The sequence below is a fragment of the Hippocampus guttulatus genome, chromosome 5 (assembly GCF_054856545.1).
Source record: "Hippocampus guttulatus isolate MCC_2025c chromosome 5, RoL_Hgut_1.0, whole genome shotgun sequence".
Classification (NCBI taxonomy): Eukaryota; Metazoa; Chordata; class Actinopteri; order Syngnathiformes; family Syngnathidae; genus Hippocampus; species Hippocampus guttulatus.
This window is the reverse complement of record NC_141265.1, coordinates 2,580,171-2,604,172: the sequence shown is the minus strand read 5'-3', so window position 1 is coordinate 2,604,172 and position 24,002 is coordinate 2,580,171. Positions and strand designations below refer to the sequence as shown.

The 24,002-nt window shown below is 42.6% G+C and overlaps 1 protein-coding gene across 2 annotated transcripts in view; it reads right to left on the bottom strand.

The window, feature by feature from the left end:
- The window catches only part of unc5db (unc-5 netrin receptor Db), a 206,724-nt gene that overhangs the window by 37,814 nt on the left and 144,908 nt on the right, over nucleotides 1–24,002 (bottom strand). For both annotated transcript variants that reach the window (XM_086110673.1, XM_086110672.1), the window contains 2 exons: nucleotides 22,077–22,436; nucleotides 11,681–11,765 (listed from right to left, as the gene is read on the bottom strand). In XM_086110673.1, the coding sequence (XP_085966799.1) occupies nucleotides 11,681–11,765; nucleotides 22,077–22,436 (445 nt within the window). The remainder of the gene's footprint in view (nucleotides 1–11,680; nucleotides 11,766–22,076; nucleotides 22,437–24,002) is intronic.

Genomic DNA, 24,002 nt, shown 5'->3' with positions numbered 1-24,002 from the left:
ACTGCATAACTGGATTTGCCTGCTGCATTATATTTGTAGAGGAAGCGATGGAAATCACGAAAGAGGATGAGAAAGCAAAGTAAATCATGGAGGCTTTCAGGCTTGGCTGGCCTTTAGCCCACCAACTCACGATACCATCCCTCAGCCATGCTATTGTTCCCTCAATGGACAATGAAATTGACCACATATGGCGCCTAACCACAGTGGACTGGTTAGCACACACACACCTCACAGTGCAGAGGTGCAGGGTTCGATTCCTGCTCTGGCCTTCCTGTGTGGAATTTGCATGTTCTCCCCACGCTTGTGGAGGTTTTCTCCGGGTACTCTGGTTTCCTCCCACATTCCAAAAACTTGCATGGCTTTTTGGCGGGTTGATGGAACACTCTAAATTGTCCTTAGGTGTGAGCGTGAATGCTTGTTTGTCTATGTATGCCCTGCGATTGGCAACCAGTTCAGGGTGCAACCTACCTACTGCCGGAAAACAGCTGGGATAGGCTTCAGCATGACCCTCGTGAGGATAAGTCAATTAGACGATGGATGAATGGATATCGCCCGAGATCTGCGCAGCATGAAGTGAAAGATGACTTCATTCGATTTTACAAAATCGTTGTATAGTGACATCATGCAGGGACTAATGGTGCTAACATGCTATCGAGTCTCTGTGGTGGGCGGTAAGACTCACAGAAGGGGAGTGAGTGTATGTTTACCTACTATATATGCTTGGTGCCAGAATACTGCTGTTGTGTCCAAACACTGTTCTTTACTGACAAAAGTTTATCATCATAAAGTGCCGACCCTTCTAGCTTCTGAGGGAATCTAATAAATTCTGCTGGTTGCGGTTTACATACTCCACACTGCTAACAACAGTAATAGCGACCGACTCTATGAAATCTACTCGGCCATCAGTGAGCAATAGCGCACCCAGATGGTTTCCTCATCACAGCTGATGACTTCAACCACACAGATCTTCCCTTCAACACTACACCAACATGTGGATTTTCCAAAAAGAAGAGAAATCACCACCACTACCACACACACACCTGGGTCCCTCTGCTCACATTGCCATTATGCTGCAACCTGAAAACAGAACCACAGTGAGAGCCATCAGACCTGCACAAAAGGGGATATGCATGTGACCAAAGGAAGACTAATTCAATACGACAGGTTGGGGCATTTTTATATATGCATCCACCCAAGATAACCATACAGACATTGAGGAGAATGTAAAAATCGTTTACTACATCTTAAAAAATCATTTATGCTGTCCCTAAGTGCAAAACCATCATTCTCGGTGCTAACCGAGCTAACAGGATATGTTTATAGGCTCGTGAGGGGTGGAGACACAGCTTTAATAGACTAATTTGTGCTCGAGTTAGTGTTTGTGCGACCCTTGGCAACAACTGAAATTAAGCATTTGCGATAGCCGCTGATGAGTCTTTCACATCGCTGTGGAGGAATTTTCACCTACTTTGCTTCCCAAAACCTCCGTTTTGGTCTACATTTCTGGAATTCCAAAAATTATTCGCTTCCTCTGCGCAAAGTGAAATTGTAATGGCCATGCTTTGCACCGGACCCAGGAGAAAAAGATGTAATATATGGATCAATCAATCAATCCATCCATCCATCCATCTATTCATCCTCAGTCGATATGTGTGTGTTCACACACAAACACACAAAAACATACTAATGAGAAGAGCTTATGCAAACAGGTGGGCTGCAAACAAAACATGCCTTCAGGCATGACTCTTTGAAAGCGCAAATGTTCACTCTCCAGCGTTTATTGCTGCATAGCCAAGCTGCTTTTTTTTTTTTCTTTTTTCAGCCCAGGTGAAAAAGTCATGGTGATTTGCTGGTGAGTTGGAGTGTGTTCATTAAAAGAGGCTTAGAACAAACAGGGCTTGTCAGTCTGGGCACCACACTTGGATTTAAGAATAAACAGCACTTGTCATCAAAACAAGGGGGTGCAGTACTTCAATATACAGGATTCAAGTCAATCATTTCATTGTTTCGTGTTTTGAGTAATTTCGAATAAAACAGCTGGACACTAACTGGTCAAAGCATTTAAGGATAAAATTCGTCTGCCACAACAAAGTTGTAATTGACTCTGGGGTGTTTGATGAACAAAATGCCGCACATTCATAGTAGGTCTGGACGATTCATCGAAATATTAACCATGATTTTGATTTTGGCTTCTCTCAATCTTCAAAACATTATAATTGAAGACAAATGATTAAACGGCACGGGTAGTCTGCAAGTTCCTGATGTTGTGAAAGCACCCTGAATGCACCATATTGTTTGTGTAGCAAGTGTGTAGGACAGGGGTTTCCAAGTCGGGTGCTCGAGGGCTCCTATCAAGCATGTTTTACATGTCTCCCTCCTCCAACATCATTATCAGGCTCTCAGAGCTTGCTGATGAAATGATCATTTGAATCAGGGTGTGTTGGAGGGTAGAGACATCGAAAACAGACTGGACAGAGGCCCTCGAGGACCAGAGTTGGACATCTCTGGTGGAGCTGTTTAATGACACCCTGGTTGGAGCTTAAGGTAAAAGGCCAAAATGCACAAGAACAACCAGCATTTGTTTTTTTCGATTGCTATCATTTTAGTACCGTATTTTCCACACTAAAAGGCGCAACTAAAAGCCTTCCATTTTCTTAAAAGTTCACAGCGGGCCTTAAAATCCGATGCGCCTTGTGTATGGTCATTAAGGTAATATGTCAACCCCAAAATGGCTCCTTGGTAGAGACGTGCTTACGATGCACATTTCAAACTTAAGGCGATCGATAGGGTTACGCAGTTGAACATGGAAATAGAGCAGCGGCAAGAGAGTTCAACGTTAATGAGTCAATGTTATCACTTGCCTGTTGGTTAAGTGAACTGTGTCGCTGCTTTATTAAATATGTTTTACTGACATCTGATCGTTGCTAGATAAGTCAGGGTGAAGTGTAATGTAGTGTTCAGTTGGCATTTCCTTGAGCGGCGCTCCATCTAGTGCATGCATTGTAGATTGCGTCTTATAATGCAGTGCGTCCAATATATGAAAACAATTACAAAATAGGCCATTCATTGAAGGTGCGCCTTAAATAAGGTATGCCCTTTTTTTTAAACTTTCAAACTAATTAATTTTGTCCTTATCCTTTTAATTTATATTTAACCCTTTCAGGGACAGCGGTTACTACAGTGGACCGCTTATCATGTTATCAGGTTACAGGCTGCAGGATAGGGTTAAAGTTGAGTTTTCAAGGATTCCAGGAATTTTCCTTTTCTCAAATTTCATGGACATAAAGATCCAAGGACTTTTTTTTTTTTGTCATACAAACACACATTTCCAAAGACGTGGCATGAACTACAATCCCTGACATCCCAGGCTAGCCCAGTAAGTCCCAAGAGTTGTGAAAATATCTTAAGCCAAAATAAATATGACGAGAAAGGGGTAATGCTTATTCAAGGTGACAATGTGTGCAACGATGCAATGCATCAAAACTGTGGATGTATCCGAGTGAAACTGCAAAAGGATTGAATTTCACGTGCTATTTACAAGGTCATTTTGAACCTGACAAAAAGGATAGAGTGTTCAAGAATAAAGTGTTCAACGCGCAGGGATGAATGGGCATGAGGCAAAGATGATAGTTTTTAAACGATGAGTAAATACTACGTTTCGAAAATCGAGAAATCATCATTTTAATAATTGTGATTTCAATCTCAATTAAAATGATTGTGATTATTTTTTTTCTATAATCATCCAGCCATAATATGTAGTCATATACATTCTTAATTCAAACCTGAAAAAGTAACAGAAAGTAACAATTGGCTGTTCATGAATGAATGAATCAATCAATCATCATATGTAGTGTAACGATATGACAGGACTGGTTCTGGATCTTTCTTGTACAGTTCGAGCGTGACCCAAAAATGTGACCTCATTTTGCAGGTCAATGATTTTGGCAAATCATTAACTTAAAGGGGTTAAATAACCTCATTTAATGTTTTTTTTTTAAACCGGTCTCTCTCTTTCTCTGCTAGTATTGATCAAGTCTGGCAGAGAATCACTTCTGCACTGGATAATCTTACCGGAGTCATGCTACAGTGTGTTTCACAAGCGCTTAACAAAAGAATTGATGAGTGGCATGTCACAGGCAGTGCGCATATTGAAATCAAATGAAATCGGTCTCGGAATAAATAAATAAATAAATAAAAGCATGTTCAACATCTGAACTGTTGTAGTAGTTTTTAAGATAACTGCTTTTAAAATGTCATTTTTTATGGAGGGAAGGATGGGGGGGGGCACATCCTTGTATTTTTGTTTATTAAATACTTAATAAATGAATATGAAATCCTGCTCAAATGAAAATTATATTCCACACTTGATTTATTAAATTTGAATCAGGAGATTCCAACAAGCATCAGTAGCTGTGTCAAATGAGGTTGGCCGTCAGTCATTCTAATATGTTTGTCAGGGAGACATGAAGGCAACTGTCCCGGATTCAAATTGCTCTACTTCTGAGTATTTCATCAAACACACACGCACACGCACACACACACGCACACGATTTAACATGTCCAAAAATCATGCAGAGAAACAAACAGAGTAAGAAAAAGGCAAAATATGATGGACAACTGTTGGGACGTCCGTGACACATTAGTCCAGATTTTTCTTTTTGAACCAAACTTCTTTCTTTCTTCATTCCCGAGAGCGTGGTCAACACCCAAGTCCCACAGAGTTTCACATCATTTCAACCAAACACTGTCCATCTAGCCAACAACTTGTAGCCCTATGTCACCGCAAGACACAGGAAATGCTGACTAGATACGGCACGGACCATTTATGAAACCATTGCAACTGCTTATTTGATCACCGTATTTCTTTCTACATCATGTAGTTGTCAATAGAATCTTTAAAATCTTCCACCACTACTACTAGTAGTACTACTAATAATGAAACCTTATGTATTTATTGTTCTCCCATTTCCTCCAGTATTTTAATCTTCAGTTGATCAGAAATTGCATCCCTTCAGAAAGCGAATTCCATTTTCCTGTGTGGCCTTGCGGTCTTTGTGCACACTGCCACCTCATAATCCCCCTCTTTGCAGTACAGTGATTTTATTTTTCCCGGTTATGCCAACAGCAGCTTTGGACTACACAGAGTTCATGATTCAACAGCCAACAGTGTTGAGTCTAACTGTACAATTAATGCAAAGCCGAGGCAAGGAGCAGAATATGCAGCATGATGGGCTGTCAGGGTCATACTTCAAGGATTACCTCTCATCCACACACGACTGAACGCCGTTCTTACTGCACAAATATATATATATGTTTTACTTACATGCACTAGTTAAATGCATCCACACATGAAATGCTCTCTTACACACGACTCGTACGCCGTTGTAAACATGACTGGATTTGTTTTTGCCCAAGAACTCAAGTGGATGTATGCGTGGTGCACTCGTCTGCGAGCGAACAGAGCTCTGCGTGAGAGCGTTTTAGGAGTGTGTGCGAGGTTTTTTTTTTTCCATTCGTGTTTGTACACGAGCGTTTCTCTTGTGTGTGTCAGATGATTTCACTTGTTTCTGCAAGAGGCTACGTTTCTGTTGAAATGGGAGACCTTCCAGTGTTTTCAAATGAAGCTCAATTCTTCAAACGAGTTCACCTCACTAATGTCTGCCCAAAAGCCTGCAAAAAATCTTAATTGAGGAGTTACAGGCGTCAGTGAAGAGAATCCGAGCCGTGTCAAATTCGACAGCAGCAGCCAACCATTTGAACTCCAAGTGCAGACACGCTGAATGTTTATATCGCATTGCTCTTTCTCTGCGGACTCGTCATGTAGCACACTATCACCTGACTCCAATTAGGAGAGTATGTGCGTCAAATGTATTCTTAAATTTATTTATATGTTTGTATAAATGTATATATACATACATGTAACCCCAGTAAGCAGGTAAACCTGCACTATTTTATTCAATCCAATGGGGGAGCATTTCGGTTGTGTATATGTCAGTATTTTATTTTTACTATGCGTTTCATTTTCATGTGAGCCAAAAAAAAAAAAAAGTCATATGTTTATGAGTGCATTTCACTGGTGTATGTGAAAGTGTTTCACTAAGTGGATGGTGCCACGGTGCCCGACTGGGTGGCGCGTTCGCCAGTGCAGAGGTGCAGGTTTCCATTGCAGGCCTTCCTGTGTGGAGTTTGCATGTTCTCCCTGTGCCTGGTGGGGAATCTTACAGGTTCTCCAGTTTCCTCCCACATTCCAAAAATATTCATGGGAGGTTAATTGGGCACTCTAAATTGTCCCTAGGTGTGAGTGTGAGCACGGATGGTTGTTGTATGTCTTTGTGTGCCCCGCAAGTGGCTGGCAACTAGTTCAGGGTGTCCCCCGCCTACTGCCTGAAGACAGCTGGGACAGGTTCCAGCATGAACTGCGACCCTTGTGATGATAAGTGGCTTGGATCATGGGTGCATGCAAATGTTAGCCCCCCCCCCCCACCCCCCAAAAAAAAGTTTGTGTATGAGAGAATTTTGGCTTGGGTATGTGAGCAAACAAAATTCATTTGTGCGTATGGCAGCATTTCAGTTGCGTGTATGAGAGCATTTCACAAGAGTATGTGAGTGAAAAAAAATCTGTTCTGAAAGAGCGTTTCATTAGTTTATATTTGCACTTTTGGTACAGTATGCATGTGAAAAAAAGAATCTGTTTTCTGTTTGAGAGTGTTTCACTACTGTACTGACCGTAAAAGCATTTCATGAGAGTATGGCTGGATTTCTATAATGTGCATAAGAGGTCATCCTGAAGAACGTTCCTGACAGCCCCTCATAAGTATACCTGCCAATTAAGTCGCTTTCCTGCTGCAGTTTACTTGGAACAGAACCCAAAGCTTGCTGTCTCTTTTCTCCATTCCACATGTCATCATGATGAAGGGCTCTATACGACAGCATCTTGAGCCCTTAGATGAGCTGCATTATTGAAAGTGACCGGTGACTCACTCCCCAGAGACCTGGGAGGCATGTAAAGAGGCAGAGTGGGTCGGAAGAGGACACGGCAGTCTAAATAAATATACACATTAGCAGATTCCATTAGGCTCACTTAAAATTGCGTGCAGTCCTTCAGCAGTTTTTTCCGCCTCTATTTTGAAGATGACAGCACCGTATGTACAGCCCTGCTCCATTAATCAAACAGGCACCAACAGTGGAAGCCTAGCTCCCTTTTTTCTTTTGATCATTTCTCTCGATGTCCACCATTTGAATGAGACATTTCAAAAGTATTGGAACGGTGAACAATTCCCTTTATTTCTGCTGTCAAACGAAAATGTTTGGCGGCAACATGAAAATAGCGTTACACTGTATGTCTTTGGAGCTCAACAATACAGTTTTATTTACAGGTACTTCTAGACTCTGACACACAGGTGCCTTTTGTTGGAGCCAACATATTTCATGGATAAAATGTCAGCGATGCGTCTCAGTCGAATGGGCTGACTGTTGAGCTAAAGGCCGAGGCCACGAACCCAGCGGCCAGAAGACTCTCTTGAAGGCTACAAGAAGTAAAGTTTTACTGACGTGCAAGCGAGCATCGGTTGTGTGAGCAGAAGCAGTGTGTGTCCTCTTCCGCTAATGATTTTAAAAAGACACAATACTGAATATCTAGGCTCAGTTTCAGATTTATGTTTTGCCTGTGAACACTTTATGTATAATACGGTAGTTAGCAGGGTAAGTAACGGAGAGCTATCAATGGGTGGGGGGAAAAAAAAGAAACTGCGTGAGCATGAAAACGACCATTTGCAGAATCCTGAAGCGTAAACTAAAACACGCACGAGAGAAAATCTCTGTGCGGAGTGTGACCTTTCGACTGAAAGCAAGAGTCCTCACATTTGACAACAGAGATACAAAGAGCAAAAACTGATAAGCTTGCTCCCCAGGGATGCTTGAAGAGATGGGTGCAGCTATTTCTACTGATAGTTGACAGTACATGAATGTTTCTTCCCTTCCGTATAAAATTCCCAGTAATACATGCGCAGTAAGCCAGACAACTACGGCATAAAAAATTAAAAGAAATGGGCCGCTTGTGATGCAAAAGCAAGCGATGCATGGAATATACAGATTCACCCAGGCAAAACAGCAAATGGCATCCCTGAGAAAAAAGAAAGACTTGAAGAACTTCTCAGGAAGAAACATGGATGGCACAATGAAATCCTGAAAATGGAGCTGCGTATCAGCTAATTTGCAGATGTGGTCTAGTCCTTGATTTCTTCTGCTTTGATTTGCTTGCTTGGTTGTTCTTTGTTTGAAAATCTACATAAAAAAAAAAAAGATTGTTTCTTCTGCTTTTTATTCATTTTAAATTTGCACGAACAAACAAAGGCTTTATTCAAATTAAATTTGTGCAAACAAAACATACTTTAGATGTTACTATCATATCTAGAACCAAAAAGAATTTTAGAAATGCCTTTTGATACCACTCAATGACAACCAGGCAACACAACATGCAATCATTTATTTACGTAATTCTCTTACGGTTATTATTATTCTAATTGTAATTCATTTATTCATTTCTTCTTAACAAGGGGTATGCTGTCAAAACAAAGGCCCAGGGAACTCAGAAATCCAATTAAAACGAAGTCAAACAACAAACAAGTGGATGATAATTGTTTTGAGGTTATTTTATGGCTCATTTAAGACACGGGTCAAATCTGACCAGCTAACATCTGGTAGCAGGAGAAAGCCAACTCAAGATGAAACATTTGTATTTCTTTTTATTGTATTATATTTGAAGGTAGACTTGCATGTTTTGCAAGTGATCGTACTACCGCTCTCATTTTCGGTTAAATATTTACGCATGCCGGCCATGTGCCGTAGTTCAACAAGACCGTAACAACACAGTGTCGTGGTGCAACTTCCATGATGACTCAAGTTCTCATAAGCACTGGACATAATAACATGGTGCTGAAGTTTCAATTTATGTCATTGCCATTCTGTTGTCTCAGTGCTAGCGACATGACTCGAAGCCCTTAAAGCGCAGCTGGAGTGAAGGGCGTTTCCCTCCAGCAGGTGCACCTGTGCCTCATTTCTCCATCGAGCATGGCTGAGTATTTCAGGACGCTGACTTCTGCTATGCCTTGTCGGATTATTGACCTTGCTTGCTGTTGTGCTTCGTGTTCAATTTTTTTGGACTTCTCGATACCGTTCATAGTCGCTCTCGTTTTGTTCATTGATCCTCGTTTTGAGTTGTTTTGTTATTCTAGTATTGCTCTTTGTTTTTGTGTGATTGGACTTTTGGATATTTCGTTTGTGTATTCTTGGTGTTCAACTGAACCTTGCCTTTTCAAGTTTTTGGTTTCATGCATTTTCAGTTCGTACTTTGTCAATGCGATTTTCATTCATAAATATTTTTGAAATCGCACTTTGTATGAGCTTGCAAAACATTACATCACCGGAGCCACGGACATATTTTAGTTGAAAACTACCGGAGCAGAGGGCATGGAGACAAAAATACATAATGAAGGGGACTATACGGCAAATAAATGTTGCAAACTGCAAACTGCAACCCCCCCCCCCCAGAAAACACTCACACAAACCACTTTCCTGTTCTGAAGCTCTCTTCTGGCCGGAACAAAGCGGTTTCTGCCTCAGTAGTTTCAAAGATTTATCTTGCAATACAATGCATTCATAAAACCTTGGCTGTAAGGGAAGTATGTCTGACCGAAGCAAAACTGCACCTTCAAAAGGTTTAGGACAACCTTTGAAAATACATCTTGAAAATACGCCTTAATAGGAATCTGTCTCTGTGGAGAAGTCAGCTGGGCAGAGATAGGAGCCGGACACATAAGTGAAGCAATTCTTTGTCGGGTTGGCGTGCTCGAATGGAGACAGTGATTGACAGCCGGTCAGATGAAAAGCACAACACACCACAGGGAAGGCCCCGCTAAACATTTTTCTACTCACACAGTGACAGGAAAAATAAGCACGTATAAAACATGTCCATTGGCTGAAACATAACATTGTTTCTTCAGTGTCCACAATATTTTGTGTTTCACGTGTGAAAAGGGAGAGACCAGATGCTTTACGCTGCCGGGATAGAACACAAGACCCGCTTTACTCCTTCATCTACCATATATTTTAACAATACCGCCTACAGGGAAAATGCTATACAAGTGAATTATTTCAACACTGGATGCTGACAAGCCCCGAGAGCTGTTATTCATATTAATTAAGAGACAACTGAGCAAATCTTTCCAGAGTTACAGCAAAAGAGCTGGAAATCTGTCAGTCCGGAGATGACTGCCACCCATTCTCAGTTACCCTCATCCCTTGTCCTTTTCCCGTGTGTCTGTATGGATATATGGCTCTTCTTTTTGGAGCTTTCTTTCAAATGAAACACTGTGAATCAACAAAAAAACACTTCAGAAGAAACTGGAGGCCCATGTGACACACCGCAGGGAAGAGTGTACCCCCCCCCCCCCACCCCCCGCCCGCAGAAAGACGCTCAGTCCATCCAAGGGTCATTACGAAGCTGTGATCAGAATACAGGACACGCGTACTGCCAAGATGAAGGGCCTCAAGGGATGGCGCGGCGTTCTATTCTGCCGTGCTTGTCCATCAGAACAGCACACTCTTTACATCATGGCATTCATCATCGTTTAAACAAGTTTCCAAGGTCATGACTCGCTCCCGGAGTGTCACGCTCTTGATAATGCAGCTTTAGTGGAGTACAGAACTACATTATGACTCTCGGCTGAGTGGGTGGGATAAGATTGAGATTAGAAGATTGAAGGTTTGATTTTGCTTCCTGCAAGGAGGCGTGATCAACGAATGTTTCTCAACAGCAGCCGGGACATCAATGTCAGTGGCTTTGTCAAATAAGCGCTCACATTCACACCCCGATAGGGAACAAGGGAGGGAGGGTGGAGTTCTTGCTGGGTCCATCTGTCATGCAGCCAGGCAGTAAACACAGCAATGTGAGGATGGCCAAGATGAAGGTCATACGCTTTTACCTTCCAAGTGATGACCCAACAAAATATACAGAGTTATGATCCACATGTTGGACGTGTAACTGTACGACTGGATATACAGTAGGTTGTTTGTATTACTTGTATAGTCCATTCAAATGCTGTTATTGTGCCCTACAAAACCAAATCCCAACATTTGATCATTTATTCGCATTATTCCTGCTATTGATACAGTTACTGTAACGTGCGTTGTGTTTCACTGAAAATCCTCTCTTCTTAAGTGAATTCCTTACTAAGTAATTAGCAGATGGGTGGCAAACACTATGGTATGACGTCGATGAAGCATTTCTTTTTTTTTTAGTTGGCTGTGTCTTGGACTCTTTGTAGCAGGACATTGCCATCCCCAAAGTATCCATTCAAAAAACATTTGCAGCTTGGCCCGTTAGGATGACTAGATATGTGTCACAACGTCAGTCTAACTGTGACATTTCCTGTCTACACATACGCCCGTGGACTTGGATCAGCCACACTCTCCGTTGCCAGCTTTCAGTCCCTGTTAAGCATCTGATACTATGACGGAACGAGACAGCGAGTCGCTCAAAAGGCAGAATAAAGCCTGTTTATACAGCCAGTGAGCAAGGGGCTTGAGATAGTGGTGAACAGGTGTAAAGATGAAAAGCTGGGGAAGGAAAATAGAGATGACAAACAAACAGATGCTGATATTGATATCCGGTTGGCCTCACCTTGCCTCTCCCAGGCTGATCACCATGTACATCTCCCAGGACATATTTTCAGCCACGGCTCCATGAGGCACCAGCAGGCTGACTCCTGGAAATCATGGATAAGTGTGTCAACAGAAACAACTCCACCAGCCTGTCTGTGTAGCGCAACATAAGCATTTGCAGATGGTTGTACACACGCATGAGAATATTTTGACAGTATCCTGGGATATGAAAGAAAGAAATGGGAAATAACAAAACCATATAAGTGAGTGAAGGTGGATTTGATCGTGAGTTTATTCAAACACTTGTGAACATCCCCCTCTCAAAAATGATTTGCATTGGGAAGGAACATGTTTTTGTGGAGTGATCAACACAGCTGATGTCAAATGTGCCAGATCCATCCAATCCTCCCTTTTCTAATCCTCACAAGGGTCATGGGTGTGCTAGCTGTCTTTGGGCAGTAGGCAGGGTACACCCTGAACTGCTTTCCAGCCAATCGAAGGGCACACATAGACAAACAACCATTCGCGCTCACAATCACACCTAAGGTCAATTTAGAGTGACCACTTAACCTACCGTGTATGTCTTTGGAATGTGGGAGGAAAGCAGAGTACCCAGAGAAAACCCACACAAGCACAGGGAGAACATGCAAATTCCGCACAGGAAGGCCGGAGCCGGAAGCGAACCCTGCAACCTTGCACCTCTGCACCGTGAGGCAAACGTGCTAACCAGTCGATCACCGTGCCACCTGTGCCTTCATTGCTGATGCCTTATTATTCTGCTTTTGAAAGTGACTATTATTTGGTATTCTTTGGTGGATTTACGTTTGTTCGTAAAAAAAAAGAAGAAGAAAAAAAGGCATCTCGTGTTCAAACAAAAGGTCAAGAGCCTTCATAGTAACATACACTACAGAGCCTGATTAATCAAGTGTGCCATTGGGGTGCGGTCAGGACTGCTGTAATCTAGGAAGAGCAAAGTGCCAGACTGTAGCAATATGGGATTGCCATTGGTTGCAAAATCTCACCTGAAGATATCTGTCTTATCATTGCCTTCAATGGTGACAAGCTTAGTTTTCCAATGTCTGCAATGGTTGCAATAAGTGTCGTGTCCTTCCCGTCTTCCCGAACCTCTGACCCTAAAAGTCACCTTTGCCATCCTTCCAACTCTGTTTGCAATCAAAACTTTGCTGGCAGAATCTGGACCAATGCCTGACCCCAACATAAGATTACTCCACGTGTTCAAGTTGTTGTGCAGGGATGGGCAATACATATAATTCTATATAATATTTGCCCTCCCACCAGCTCTCCATCAACGATTAAGAGTGGTGACGCAATGGCTAAAAACAGTATAAAGATAGCTTAATCAAAAGACTACTCAGGAAAACTAGGAAGCAGATGATCCGTTCACAGAATTTAAAGACAAACCAATATGCCTGCTTGTTTAGAGAGATTTTTTAATTTTTTTTTTACCAGAGCCACAACCCTACAAGAAGCCAACTGCACTCATGCTAACTTCGGCTGTGGTGTTTGCGAGCTGGCGAAATCAGAGAAACCCTTGTCAGATGGCAAAATTGTAAACAGGCGTGCCATGGAAATGGCCAGAACGTTTTGCTAACATTGTTAGGAACGTTGATAGGTTTTGTTTGTTTCGTCACACAGTTGTTAAACTTTTGACGTTCGCTATCATGTCAGAGGGAAGATTAAAGAAGTAATGAATGACTGCGAATACTTCTCCGTGGCATTGGATGAACGTACAAACGTGACGGATGTCAGCCAGCTGCTTATTTTCGACAGAGGCGTGAACAGGAGGTTTGAAGTTCACGAGGAGCTACTCTAATTGGTCTCTCTGCACGGTACTGCCAAGGACATGGACATATTCAATGCCGTTTCAACTGCCTATGTTGGTTTGGACAAGCTATCTGCTGTCATCATGGCGTACCCGTAAATTCTAAGACACTAAAATGATGCCACATTATGACGTGGCTGACTAAAGGTGACTTAAAAAAACAAATGAATCTGAGAAGAGAACAGATTCCTCAGTCACAGGCAATGTGTTCGATGGAATGGACACAGCATGGTAGGTTCTACTAATGCACATGAGGTCTGTTGGATGAGTCTGGAGCTTTTTTTTTGTGTTTTTTTGTGCTGCGCTCTGGGATCGCAGTGTTTTTGAAGGATAGCATTTGTGGGAATGTGAATCCTTACTCCAGGGAAGTCAAAGACACAGCACATCAAAGACATGACATTCCTTCATACCTCAAATGACCTGAACACAAAGTTGTTGGGCAGAGACGAAACCTGTGTGTGACCTGTGCTCACACATCCAAGAAATTCAGTACAAATTAAACCTCTTCCAAGAGGACTTTTCTTCCCATTGTCCGAATGTGATGTTGATCAGAAAAAAATGTCCCAGAATGCGAAGACTTAACTTCAGAAATATAAGACCGATACTGAGAGACTGCGGGAGTGGCTCAAGCATCGATTCCCTTGAATTGAAACCAGAAATAGCACTTTTGGTAGAGCCTCTCTCCGCTGCTGTCAGTGAGCAACGTTCTGAACTGCAGCTTGAACTTTGCGAGCTGCAGTCAGAGCCTTTTTTCAAGTGAGGCGCATTGTGAAGGGAATTTCATTTTGGAGTCTGCTACCCCAATGTTCGTTCCCACTCCTCTAAAATTGACTCTCTCACTGTCCAGTATGTTTTAGACCGTGATAGAAAGACTGTTTTGGGGTAGGGGCAGTGAAGCACAACAAGCCAAAAGAGAGAAACAGGCCCACAAATGGCTTTTTCGTTTGATGAAAAGTGGATGCACAAATATTGTCACTGAAATCCACTACACTGTGCACTAACTAGGGACGGCTGCAGGATTTTTTTTTCTCTCCTGGGGCTACAGGGAGGGCTTGAGCTGCGAAAAGAATGTATATTTCAGAATATGAAATAAAATGCTGGGGCTATCCAGATTTCTGGTGGCACTATTGGAAAAAAAATGCTCAAAGTTGTTGCACTTTGTTAGGCTGTTGTTTGGCAGTTTGATGGAAACTTTAAATTTCATTGTAATGTATGAGAGCCCCTTTCACTTTAGTAAACAGTCATAGTATCAGGGTTTTTTTTTTTGTTTATTTAAACCCTTTGTCATGAATGAGCAGATCTGTTGGATACATTTTTGAGTACGACGTGATTGCAATAAATGCACACAATTGGTCTTATGTAAAATGGCAGATCACGGTTAGGAAGTGTGCGGTCCCATGTGATAATCATTTCTGCACTCCTCCATCATTTATTGTGAGTTGCCCATCGCTGTTCCAGTGCATGTGTTGCAGACCCCCGAGCATATTGTCAGTGAAGGGGAGTCTGTATGCTCTTCCTGGGAAGGTGACTTTGCGGTCTCTCGCTGGCATGCTCAATTTCATTGAACATGACCTACAGGCAAGACTAAGCACTCATTTCCCAAGTACTGTATGGCATTTTAAAAATGTTCATGTTTTTCAGAGGTACAAAGATTTGAGGTAACTAGGAGAACTCTACCATTGATTTTTGCGCGCATGTTTTGAATAAAAAGCTTAATTCCCTCCACTGGCCTGTTCTTCAACTGTTATGTCTCAGAAAGTTTTACCCTTCTGAGAAGAGTGCTTTAATATATATCATACATCTCCCCACGGAGACCTGAATAAGGATAAACACATACTAAAGAAAGTCTGATGAAACAATGAAACAATGTCTGGCCGAAATTTAGCTGCAAACATTGTCTGTCTGAATCAGACATGATGCGTAAACAATTTATTAGTTTTGATCCCCCACGAGCGTGATCCACAGATCACTTCTGGTTTTGCAACAACAAGCAATTGATAACACAGTACTTGCAACCCCCCCCCCCCCCAGGTATCCGAAAGTAAGGTTGATTCACGAAACTCACCATATAAAAGCTCATTTGTTCAAATGTTGGCATCCACTAGTTTAAGGGTAAGACTCAATTGATTTTGCCAAACCTGACAATGCGAGCTGCTCATCTTGTGTAAATACTGTGCATCAGTGATGTTGTTTGTGATCCCTCTTAAGGTACGAGAATAGAGCTGCATTCATTTTTAGGACTGTATGGGGTGCAATTCTAACCTGATTTTGAAAATTCCTCGGACCGTGGATTGAGAAGGAACAACATTACTGATATTCAAAAATAATAAAGCTGAGGTCAAACCTTACACTGTCTGTCTTCTATCTTTCAGTTTGAGGCGTCGCAAACACAATTTTTTTGCGAGTGCTGGAGATGGAGTCGACCATGTCTGCGCCACATCAAGTATTCCAAAAAGGGGTTCAAGTAATCAAAAAAAAAGTACAACTAATCCAATCTTCTCAATATACATTATTAACGCAATAGAACATTAAAGGTTCTTTAGAACGCGAAAAAGATTGGTGACCCGGTCCTCTCGCTCACTACTCACGATACTTTGGATACTCATAAGCATGTCGAGTTGAGTAATGATGTCTGATGTATTGAGAACCACAACTTTCTTTTTGCATTCAAGATTTGTCGGGGTGGCTCAACCAAATAAAAAAATCCTTCTCCTGTTTTTCTTGAAATTGGCTGTTCCCGTCAGCAACCTTTCTCCTCGGGTCAGGTTTTGAAAAAGACATGACTGGGACTGGGTGGCAGGGTATCGTTTCTTTCGACTTGGTGTCACATTTCGCCAAAAGCTGTCATGAGACTGGGCTATGGTAGCCCATTAAGAACACACACACACACACACACACACACACACACACACACACACACACACACACACATGGAACACCCAGTGCAATTCCTTCATTTTCTCAGACTCATTACTAACAAACATTCTAGTTGTAGGATTATATGTACTCTTCAGACCACCCATTGGCCACAAAATGAAGCACACCTATCCATCCATTTCCGAACCGCTTAATCCTCACTAGGGTCGCGGGGGGTGCTGGAGCCTATCCCAGCAGTCTTCAGGCAGTAGGCAGGGGACACCCTGAACCGGTTGCCAGCCAATCGCAGGGCACAAAGAGACGAACAACCATGCGCACTCACACTCACACCTAGGGACAATTTAGCGTGTTCAATCAGCCTGCCATGCATGTTTTTGGAATGTGGGAGGAAACCGGAGTACCCGGAGAAAACCCACGCAGGCCCGGGGAGAACATGCAAACTCTACACAGGGAGGCCGGAGCTGGAATTGAACCCGGTACCTCTGCACTGCGAAGTCGACGCGCTAACCACTGGACTACCGGGCCGCCACCCAGCGCAATGACACGGCAAAATACATGGGGGCTGCACAAGTAGGAGACTAAATATCATCCTGCGGACTGAAAATGTTTTTCAGGCCACAAGTTTGAAGCCCCTGCTTGACAGTTTAAATGCAGGGATGTCCAAACGCTTTGCAAAGAGAGCCATATTTGGTGTGGTGAAATTGTGTGAGGGCTGAACAACCATTCCGCTTCCAGTTGCCATAATTTCTCACGATATTTGTTCCCGGTCACTTTCTTGTAGTTTGCATATTTGGTCTGGTAGTGAATTTTGATATTGAATTACTTGAAAAGAGCCACACTCTCATACAAATTAGGGAGACATATTTGTTTCGTAAATCAGAGAAAAAAATATGCCAATATCCACTGTTCCTGGAAGCGACAGCCCTCTCTGTCAACTTCCTTTTTCTTCGCTACAGTCTCCACAACAGAAATGTACCGGAAAGGGCCATCTAAGGGTCATGCAATGAGAGATGCCTTGGGAAATTCACTCTGACGCCAAACACGACTCAAGAGTCGTGTGTTCGGAGAGGCAGAGCAAGCTCCGAACGTATTTCCAAAAGCACGGCCTACAAGTGTGCTGCCATCTTTAGGTAAAATATAAAATAGCTTTTATTGACATTCACTGTATATTTCTACTAAGGTCAACAGTGCTGAATGCCCACACATTATTAATTTAATGCTGAGGGTGTGGGCAAGTGTAAATTTGAACACGGGCCGCAATTGGGCCACTGGCCCGACCTTGGACATGAAATTGGTAAAGGACGCACTTCTTAACTAAGGCATATAACAATCAGAGTTCACAGTAGTCCCAGATGCCTTTAGAACTGAATTGTGCAACTTACTTGTCACACAAATCCCCAACATACACTTTCCAAAATATTTTGAGAAGACTTTCTCGATTCTTTTTTTTTTTTTTCATTGACTTCATTTCTTGTACTTGCTTTCCCATATAGCACTTTTTGGTTTTGATTGTCGTTATTTTCCGGGAAAAAATTGTGAAAAATATTTCCAAATGAAAAGAGTGCTGCTGGTACTGAGTCTATATTAAGATAGTGTCTAAAAAGCTTCCGTTTATTGCTGGTTCTTATTGCTCACTAGTCAGTGAAAGCAAGAGTGGTGCTGCAAGTAGGCTGAGTGAGTGCCCCACTTGACATTATTGGCTCCTCCACTCAGACCACTCCACTTGAAAGGTCATTGAGGAAAGTTAATTGCACCTGCCCTCTTCCCACGTGTCAACGATTTAGACAAGGATCGTAAAAGAGCACTGCATGTTGCACAACTGCAAAATTGCTAACGTTGTGATAGCTATACTTGATTCCGTGTAAAATGCTTTGCAATCAATATATGGCCAAATATTCAGGCAGTGCGAGATCCCGCAGTTGAAAATGAAACTGGATTTTACAAATTGATTTTTTTCCCCCTTGTCAACATGCCTGCGCAAAGTGGATGAACAGCCCTCTAAGGCAATGCCATTACTGTTGCTGTTTCATTTCCATACGTGCCAATTTTATGTGCCTATTGAAAAGCATGTTGCTGTTGTTTGTGTTGTTCTTCGAAGGACCCGACCGATATGGACTTTTTGAGGCCGAGGCCGCTTTTTTCAGGAAAAAAAAAATACAAATCAGAAAATGAATTACTGGGCCTATTAATTTTAAAAATATACAATGTATGAAATAAATCTTGTTTGGTCCGTTAACACTTAGACCAACAAAAATATGAATTATAAGCAGAACATCTTTGTGTTTTGCAATACTTGGTCCTTTATCATTTAACTTGACAACAGAGCGGAATTAAAAAGCACTAAATGATGAATTTATCATGAGATTTTTTTTCCATACAGGTGTTGTATGCAGTTTATAAGAAACATAATGTGTGAGTTGACTGGCAAAACCTTATTTATGCATGGTGCACTCACGTTTCTTCAACTCCATTATTTTCTTTGCCATGAAATGACTCATTTGTCAAATGTCAAAACACGTTACCTGGCATTTTACAGAGTTGCATTTTAAATATACAGTGCACCACAGCATACACGTGGGTTGGCACCCACGGGTTTGCATATTTGCATATTGTTTTCCCTTTCCTTTCCATTTCTTGCTTGTTTTCTGAGAAAAGCACGTTGGATGTTTTGCGGCGTTTTATATATACACACACACACACACACACACACACACACACACACACACACACACACACACACAGATTGTATAGTCTTCCTCTTGGCGGCCCGGTGGTCGACTGGTTAGCGCGGGGGTCGGCAACGCGCGGCTCCGGAGCCGCATGCGGCTCTTTTGCGACGCCTAGTGACTCCCTGGAGCTTTTTAAAACGTTCGAAAATGGAAAAAGATGGGAGAGTGAAAATATATTTTTGGTTTGAATATGGTTTCATTCTTCACATTTTCCAATGCTGTAAAAATATGTCGAATAAATATTACAGTTCAACATTTCTGTCAACGAAGATTTGCTTCATAGCCTGCGACACACATTTCTATTAACAGGGCGGGATGCCAGGCAGGTGGCTGTTGTAAGAAGAAACGGCGTTTTATGTCCAATTCACCGAGGGAACTGGCAAAGAATGGCAATCTGAAGGGCCGAGAGACGCGTTTTAAAACGGTACGCCTTAGCTACACAAGTTAACACGCTGCAAAAGTGCGTCCCGTGCCTCGTTCATGTTAGCCGCCGTTTTAGCCGTTGCTCATTATGGCATTCCTGTGTAAGTGCGTGTGTGTGCGTGCGCCTGCGGTCACGGGTCGATCGCGGGAGGCTGGTTGATCGAAAAATAGAGCTTTGGTCAAAAAAGGTTAAGGCCCCACTGCTCTACAGGATGCACTGCAGGGAAACCCCCAACCCAAAAAAAACATTGAATCGGAAAGACTCATTGTGTATCTGTAGCCAACTTAGTCATTTTGATAATAAGCTAATACAATATAGCTAATATACATGTAGATGCATACAGCGTGTGTTGCCTTCTTTCTGAGGGTTTTAATTTGTTGCAGCTCCAGACACATTTGTTTTTCGTTTTTTTTTTTTTTTGGTCCAATGTGGCTCTTTCAACATTTTGAGTTGCCGACCCCAGGGTGAGTGCATCTGGCTCACAGTGCAGAGGTTGAGGGTTTGATTCCGGCTCCGTCCTTCCTGTGTGGAGTTTGCAATGTTCTTGCCATGCCTGCGCAGGTTTTCTCCAGGTAGTCTCTTTTCCTCCCACATTCCAAAAACATGCATGACAGGTTAATGTAACAATCTAAATTGCCCCTTGGTGTGACTCTGAGTGCGAATGATTGTTTGTTTATGTGTGTTCCCCGCCTCCTGCCCGAAGACAGCTGGGATAGGCTCCAGCACGCCCCGCGACCCTTGTGAGGATCAGAAAATCAATGGATGGATGGATATTCTCCCTCTCGCTGCATTTCAGTGGTCACCGTTTATACGCAGATATTAGCTATTCGCGGGCCAGCCCATTCCCTCTCCCCCAAGAATAGCTGAAGAGAGTTCAAGTGAAACGGGAGCCAATCTTTTTTTTTATTTGCTTTTAAAACATTTCCCAACAAAGCCCAGCGTGCCCTAATGGCACCACTGGACTTATGTACAAAGTAAAATGGCAAATGTGCACTCTCAAAGTTGTCACTGCTAGTCGGTAAAGCATGGCTTAGAATTTAAAACGACTTGTTAAATTGTAAGTCTACACTCAACTTTCGAGCTGGCCATGACAGCTTGATTAGGAGATTGCAAAAAGTTGCTTGCCATGGCAACAAGTCACGTGGGACCATAACATCTTATGTGATTGCAAAGTAAGTAAACATATGTTTGAAGGTTAACTTGCTTTCTCCATATGCCTCCATACAGTATACTAGGTCGATATATGTCATATTTTAAGACAAATAACATTTTAACAGTTTTAACTTTATTAGTTACATTTATGTTTAGCAGAGATAAATGAAGGGGTTTTTTTTTTGCTTTTAACAAGCAAGTGTAAAATCTGTTTCTCACATCTGGCAAGATGCTTGGCATGGTTTGTGCTGCAGTCACAACAGTTTTTTTTTAAAGTCATCTGTGGAGGTGAATTCATTACTACTTTAACAGTTACTTTGTTTAAAAGGTGATCGGAATAATCCAAATTTGCAGTATACATTTGAGAGTTTGACTCAACGTTTGAATTGTGGTGGATTTCTAAACAAGTTTTAGCCCCTTCCAAATATTCTTCACTTCCCACAACATTTAGACCACTTCACAAAAAACATGAAAAAAAAAAGATATATTTCGTTTTTTAGATTTTGTTTTCCGAGAATAGTCTTTTCTCTTTCTTTCTATGTCCGATGTCCGTTCCCGAGGAGCAGAACCTGAGGAGGCGTGTGGGAGAACAGGGCAGCGCCTTGACTGGTCACCCAACTCACGCCAGATGCCCAAGTGCATCGGTGGGCATCTGGTCTGAGTTGGGTTTTAGCCCCCCCCACCCCCCCTGAAATAAATCAGGGAAACTGAAAATGTGACAAAACAGTACAGCGTTGTATCTTCAAAACTCAGCACGACACTTCAGCATTTTTTAAGCAAATGGCTTTAAATATCCATCCATCCTGTACCACTTTTCATCCCCACTAGGGTCACAGGTGTGCTCGAGCCGATCTCAGGTGACTTTGGGCGAGAGGTGGAGTACTGGATGATTATGCATACTGCTTTTATGGGGCAACAGCTCATCTAGCGTTGCAGGAATTGGGCGTACATAAACCTTGCTCCATAAAAAAAAGTCCCAAACACTTTGATGTTGCAGGCTGCTGACAAAATACCTGGTCGCCTTATCCTGAACAACAAGAACATCAGTTTGGCACACGCTAATTTCAAGATCTCCTGACATCAAGATACGGGTGGGGTATTGCACCATCTTGCTGAAAAAGGTCATCACCAACATCAGCAACTAGGTGTGGAAACATTCATTTCATTAGCATTTCCAGTAATATTTCATCCCTCAAAGGAGGAAGAGGCTGTTAAAGTGCCTTCAGGTATTAATGTCCGCAAGACTGCGGTGGCGGGGGAAGGACGGGGGGGGGGGGGGGGACTGTATTTGAGATGCTTTCCATTCTCAGAACCAAATATGGTCGTGCAAGATGGATGGGGATGATCCTGCAAACAACACTTGGCCTCTGCTTTTACTGTATCTACTCACCAGTGTTCGGCAAGACTAGTCGTCCTCCAGGCTGACCAAACACGCCGGTGGTTCTCAGTTGATGTTTACTGGTACTCAAAGGTCCATTGAAAGTAAGTAGACCTTTCTTACGTCTGTCTAGTGAGCTGCAGTAATCCCGGCTCAGGTCCTGCGGTAAGGTCTCAACAGGTGCTTTGGCATGGAACTCGGCGCGCTCCGCCACACCGTAGACCATAAATGAGCTTTGCACTTTTACCTTTATGTCTGGCAAGGGGTCGAAAAGTTCTTTGTCTGCACCGTCCTGGAAGCACAGAGAAGTGCTATAGGTGCGTCCCACAGTTAAGTCTGGTGGAATAGAAGAGTTTAGGAGCAGAGGGTTTCCTGCAAAGATGGAAAACAGACAAAGCCACCCAATCACTTAACATGGAAAACTTGGTGTGTGAATGCCAAGACACAATGCTAGCACCACTGTATCATGGAGTGACATTTATTTAGGAAAATAAACAAATGATTTTTTCAGACAATCAAGTTCTAACATTTGTCATTTCAAAATTTTTCGGTCAGAATTATCCATCCTCAGAAAGTTGGCCAGTCATTGCTCGAATTGCTGTCCGTGGATGTAAAGCCAACACCGTGTGAGAGCAGATACGAGCGGAACAAAACGAAGCGTGGCGGATCTGGATGTGAAGCCACACGAGCGAACAATTTTTCAAGTAAAATTTGAGATCTGGTGAGATCTTGTGTGTGGGGAAAAAAATTTTTTTTGGGGGGGTTGGATAGATAAGTTCTTGATAAGTCACTGGGGGAACACCAAATGTCTGATTTCCTTGTATAGCTTTCAACGTCTATCAGCAGCACTTGAGAAAAAAAAACCAGCCCTACTTTTACCATCAGTTTATTCTAAAATGTTGATACCCTTTGAAATTGTATTTTAGATATTAAGTCATGGATGGCAGCGCATTGCCTACAGCTCACACATGACAAAACAGGTTTTAATTGAAGATGAGAAAGAGAAACTTTTACCAAAACTACAGTATTTTAAACCCATACAATGTGTGAAGAACGTGTCTTCCAAGATTAGTTTTATTGCTCATATTAAAAATACAACCAGGATTGGTTTTTATCAGTGGCCTGATGATCCGAGTGGTCAGCGCGTCGACCTCACATGGCAGAGGTGCAGGGTTCAATTCCGGCTCCGGCCTCCCTATGTGGAGTTTGCAATGTTCTCCCCATGCGTGTGTGGGTTTTCTATGGGTACCTCGGTTTCCTCCCACATTCCAAAATCATGCGTGACAGGTTCATGGAACACTCAAAATTGTCCCTAAGTGTGGGTGTGAGCGCGGATGGTTGTTCGTCTCTGTGTGCCCTGCAATTGACTGGCAAGCGGTTCAGGGTGTCCCCCGCCAACTGCACGAAGACAGCTGGTATAAGCTCCAGCACGTCCCGCAACCCTTGTAAGGATAAGAGGATCAGAAAATGGATGGATGTTTTTAATCATCTCGGGAACATAGCCAGAGTCAGCCCGTTTCTCTCTCAGGCCAACTTGTGCCGATGCATGTTTTTATTTCCTGTCTCTTAGATTATTGGAATTCCCTACTCTCTGGTCTTCCCAAACAAAGAGTATTTCAAGCTCACAACTAATCCAGAACTGAGCCGGCAAGAGTCCTGACAAGGACCAGAGGGCAGGAACACATTACACTCGTTTTAAAATTGCTGCATTGGCTCCTCTTGTGTTTCAGGATTGAGTTTAAGAGCTTTTATTCGTTTTTCAAATATCTTTATGATCCTGGGCCATCTTATTTATCTGACCTGCTTTTATCATATCAACCGTCGCATATCCCGAGGTCCTCTGTCACTGGCCTTTTAATTATTCCCAGGGTGAGGACCAAAACACATGGTGAGGCTACATTCAGCCATTTTGGTCCCCAGCTATGGAATAGCCTGCCA